Source organism: Calidris pugnax, unplaced genomic scaffold, assembly GCF_001431845.1.
Source record: "Calidris pugnax isolate Ruff unplaced genomic scaffold, ASM143184v1 scaffold107, whole genome shotgun sequence".
NCBI lineage: Eukaryota > Metazoa > Chordata > Aves > Charadriiformes > Scolopacidae > Calidris > Calidris pugnax.
In genome coordinates, this window is record NW_015090901.1 from 3,099,260 (window position 1) to 3,103,810 (window position 4,551).

The 4,551-nt window shown below is 50.9% G+C and overlaps 1 protein-coding gene across 1 annotated transcript in view; it reads left to right on the forward strand.

Annotated features, from left to right (window-relative positions):
* The window catches only part of MYRF (myelin regulatory factor), a 57,727-nt gene that overhangs the window by 6,479 nt on the left and 46,697 nt on the right, over nt 1-4,551 (forward strand). The window contains 1 exon segment of the mRNA XM_014948765.1: nt 4,468-4,545. Within this exon segment, the coding sequence (XP_014804251.1) occupies nt 4,468-4,545 (78 nt within the window).

Below are 4,551 nucleotides of genomic sequence, written 5' to 3' on the forward strand. Positions count from 1 at the left end.
TTTTTTTTTTTTTTTTTTTTTCTGATGGAAGAGGTCAAGAGTTCTGTTTATCTTGCTAAAAAAAATCCCTGGAATTCCTCCTGGCCCTTCCTTAAATATAACAAAGAGGCCGGGTTGCTCACCGCGGGGAGAGCTCTGCTTTGAGGTGCTGCTGGAGGAGAAGAGGCTCCTGGAGAGCACCCGCAAAGCAGCTCCTTCCTCACCAGGGAAGGACCAGATCCCGGGACCTGTTTTTTTCCTGGAGCTGGGAGCACCAGAGCATCAGCCCAGGTCCCCACCCTGGTTCCACACCACGGTGGATGGAAAGATCACACGGTGAAGATGCAGTATCTGCTGCCAGGGCATGTTTCTCGGACACTCCATCCATGGGTTGTCCCTTAAAAGCTGCACAAGGTCTCCCAGCTTGTCCCAGAGCCACCAGTGCCAAGGTTGGCTGTGCTGCAGGGGCAGGATGGTCACTTCAGGTGTTGTAAAGATGCTTTTCTTGCTCTCTGAGGGTTGTTTTGAGGCTTTTGGGGAGCTGCATCCACCAGCTGGGCTGAGCTCCTCGGCCAGTTGCGTTGTTGAGCCCGGCAAGTCTTTGCTCCCAGTTACGGGGCTGGAAGCTGAGTCCTCCTCGGGATGGCAGGAGCAGAGGCGAGTAAAGGGGGCTGTCATGCCCAGTACCATCACTACCCAGCTGAAAAACAGGGAGACACTCTGTCCCAGGGATGTCACCCATCAGCCCTGGCCATTGCAAGGCTGTTCTGTGGTCCTCATCTCCAAACTCTTGAGGATTGAGACCTTCCCTCCTCCCTGGAGTTTGGGCTGTCCCTGAGACAGCTCCGGAAGGCAGACTGGTCTGGCCGGGAGCATGGGCAGAGGATTCCAGTTCGATTTGGGCTGGAAAAGGGCACTGAAGGATCTTGGTGGGTAGGAGAAAGCCTTGGAAGGGAGAAGAATGGGTGGCAGCAGCCCTGCCCCAGCAGCCTTCAGTAGGAGGGTTCGGCATAAATACGTTTCACTTTTCCAGACCTTGCAACGGGAGGAGTTTTCTGACTCCTGGTCAAGTGCTTCGGCCTCATTAGTCAACCACTGGCCGGTTGGTCTGAGACCAAAGTCCATCCAGCCCAGCGTTGCTCAGGGCTGACTGGTGGCACCAGCTTAGGGGAGCAGCCTGGCCCAGTCCCAGCAGATACCTTCTCCGCTGTCCCCCTCCATGTCCCCATAGCCTGTGACAGGCTTGGCCAGTCCCTGCGTGTGTTTTCTCCCTCCTGCAGTTTGCTGGTGCTTGGTTTAATGGGATGTCAGGGTGCGAAGAAGCTTTGTCATGTGCTTAAAACACCTCCAAAGTCACTGTCCGCTTCCCACCCCTTGGTTTTCTTCTACCCCATGGCCAAGTGGCTCCAGGAGTTAGTCCTTCCTTTCTGCAGGGACCTTGGCACCCTGGGGGGACACTTGAATGTGCAGGTTGATGCAAACATACCTCCAACCATGAGGCAGAGGCTGTGAGAACAGATGAGCTTTGGTCCTCTTGAAGAAAAGGTGGGAGGAGGTTGGTTTGGTGGGGCTGGGGACCAGACTGTGCGTTTCTCATGGGCAGGGAATCCCAGCAAAGAGCTTCTCTTCAGTGCAGTGGCTCAGCTGCACCTTTGGTGACCTCCAGTTCCAGTTTCTCTTGGATGATGGGCTTCAGCTGGGCATCAGCACCTGGCTCCATCCCAGGTCTTGATCAAACCTGCCTGAGGGTGCTTTGTCGGCACAGGTTTGGTGCCCGGGATCCTGGGGAGGTCTCAGGAGGGGACATGAGTTTACCTGATCTTTCCACCAGTGTTTAAAGGCCCATGATGTCACTCTCCTGAGCAAACACAGGCTTTTTGGAGGACTGTTGAGACCTTCTGGTTTAATGCTGGGATGGGAGGGAAGGACTTCCAGGCAAGAGAAATGTTGAATTTCCCCAGGAGGCTTCATTACCCACTTCTTCAGGGGCTGCCTGTGAAGGCCTCAAATTCCTGTTCATCCAGGTCGTTCACTCACATTTTCCCGGGAGATTTTTCACAGGAGAATTCCTAAATTCTTTCAGGTCCTATTTTATCTTCAGCGTGACATTTTCTCTTCAGCCTCTGCTGTTCTGAGAAGGTTCTCTCGCCTGTAAAATCTGGAGTACTGAGATCTTTCTGGGCACGTGATTTCTTGCTCACACTCTGCCAGCTCCTTTCTCATGGGCTGAAGTGGGTGACCATTCTTTCAGTTTTCCATTATTTTTTTTCCCCCTACGTTTCTTCACTTGCAGGATGTAGCTGTGGAAGGGTTGGATTTTGCTAAAGAAGCATGTTCCAGGTGAAAAACTGCTTCTCTTTACAGTTTCTTTCTCCGCTTGACAGCTTCTGCAGGGAGAATAGAGAAGCTGGAGTAAGAGACGGTTGCCATTCACCAGACTCAGATCTTTGCCTTCCACTTGCTTGCTCTTTCTTAGAGTGCATTAAAATGTTAAAAATAAGCTGCTAAAATGGTGCCAACGCTGACTATTCTCATAGTTTTGAGAAGGCACTTAATCCTCTCCTGGTGGCTGAGTTCTGGTGAGCGTGGTGTGAAAAACCTCACCGCTGTGGTCACCAGTGTGACCAGCCCTTCCAGTTTTCTCACCAACACATGTGTTTTTTTCCTTAGTAAAATTATTTGTATTATTTCCTTTGGTCAAAGTATTTTTTTTTTCCCCCCCTGCATTTCTTCACTTGCAGGATGTAGCTGTGGAAGGGTTGGATTTGGCTAAAGAAGCATGTTCCAGGTGAAAAACTGCTTCTCTTTACAGCTTCTTTCTCTGCTTGACAGCTTCTGCAGGGAGAATAGAGAAGCTGGAGTAAGAGACGGTTGCCATTCACCAGACTCAGATCTTTGCCTTCCACTTGCTTGCTCTTTCTTAGAGTGCATTAAAATGTTAAAAATAAGCTGCTAAAATGGTGCCGACGCTGACTATTCTCATAAAGTTTTGAGAAGGCACTTAATCCTCTCCTGGTGGCTGAGTTCTGGTGAGCGTGGTGTGAAAACCTCACCGCTGTGGTCACCAGTGTGACCAACCCTTCCAGTTTTCTCACCAACATGTGTTTTTTTCCTTAGTAAAATTATTTTTATTATTTCCTTTGGTCAAATCGCTCATTTCTAGTCATTCTCCAGGGGCGTTGGGTGAGGTTCAACCATCTTGCTTTCCTTCACACACTTTACTTTTTTGCTCTTCGCCTCCAGAAATGTTTCCACAGAGTCATAGAATTGTCTAAATTGGAAGGGACCTTTAGATCATGGAGTCCAACAGTTTTGGTTCTAGTTAGAGCACCCAGAAGCCCTCTTTATTGAGTTCTGGCCACCTGGAAGCCTCAGCAGCTGCAGAAAGGGAGGTAGATTTGCATCCCCCTCCACACAAGCATTTCTTTTCGTGGTGGTGTAGTCAAATCGCCCCTCATTGTGGCGTGGCTTTAGTATCCAGTTCCAAATTGGGGAGGAGAAAGTCAGGATCGCATTTGAATGTCCCTTTTTGTTTATTTAAATTTAGAGATCAAAGTCTCCTTCTGGTTTAAATTGAAATAAAAACCCAACAACCAAGCAAGTGCCCCCATGGAAAGTCTCAGGGGTGATGCTGGTGAGCTGGAGGTGTTCAGGTCATTCAGTTGTCTCTGCTTTTCTCTAGTCGTTCCCATGCTTTTCTCTGCTCAGGATGGAGAAGAGCACAGCAAATGTCTTTGCATGGTGGTAGCCCAACACAGCGAGGAGACATCTTTGGTGCCTCCGGCCCAAGCTGGCTGTCCTGGGGCCATCTCTCTGCTGGGACTAATAGAGGAGACCAGGCAACGCACCAAGCTGGGACCCCATGCCCCGTGGGATCAATACCACCCTTGGCTTCTCAAGGCTCTGGCAGTCTGGTTTCTTGGCAGGGTGTTGTGGCCCACAGCTACGAGGAACTCTGGCATCATCGAGAGGGTCTTCTTTGCACATTGTCAGGCACTTTTCTTGGGCCATTCCCAAAATCAGTGAAATTTGGTGAAGTTCAGGTGCTTTCTCTTCAGCTTTCCATTTCCAGGAAAGCTGGGGAGGGACTTTTGATGAGGGGAGCCGGTAGGAGGAGGGGGAAGGGTTTGACACTGAAAGAGGGGAGATTGAGATGAGATCTGGGGAAGAACTTCTCTGCTGTGAAGGTGGTGAGAGCCTGGCCCAGGTTGCCCAGAGAAGCTGTGGCTGCCCCATCCCTGGAGGGGTTCAAGGGCAGGTTGGAGGGGGCTTGGAGCAACCTGGTGTGGTGGGAGGTGTCCCTGCCCAGGGCAGGGGGTGGGACTGGATGATCTTGAAGGTCCCTTCCAACCCAAACCATTCTACAACTCTATGGGTTCATGAAGAAAGCCATGGCCAGGATGGATCAGAAGAGGGTCCGTGCTGGTCACAGGCTTAAGACACACAGTCCTGAAGGTCTAACAACTACTACTCTTTCTCTCTTTCAAGATCCTCACCTCCTCCGGACCATGACCCCCGAGAGCATGTGCCACATGACTCCCCCTTCTCGCCTGGAGCATCCTCCTCCACCTC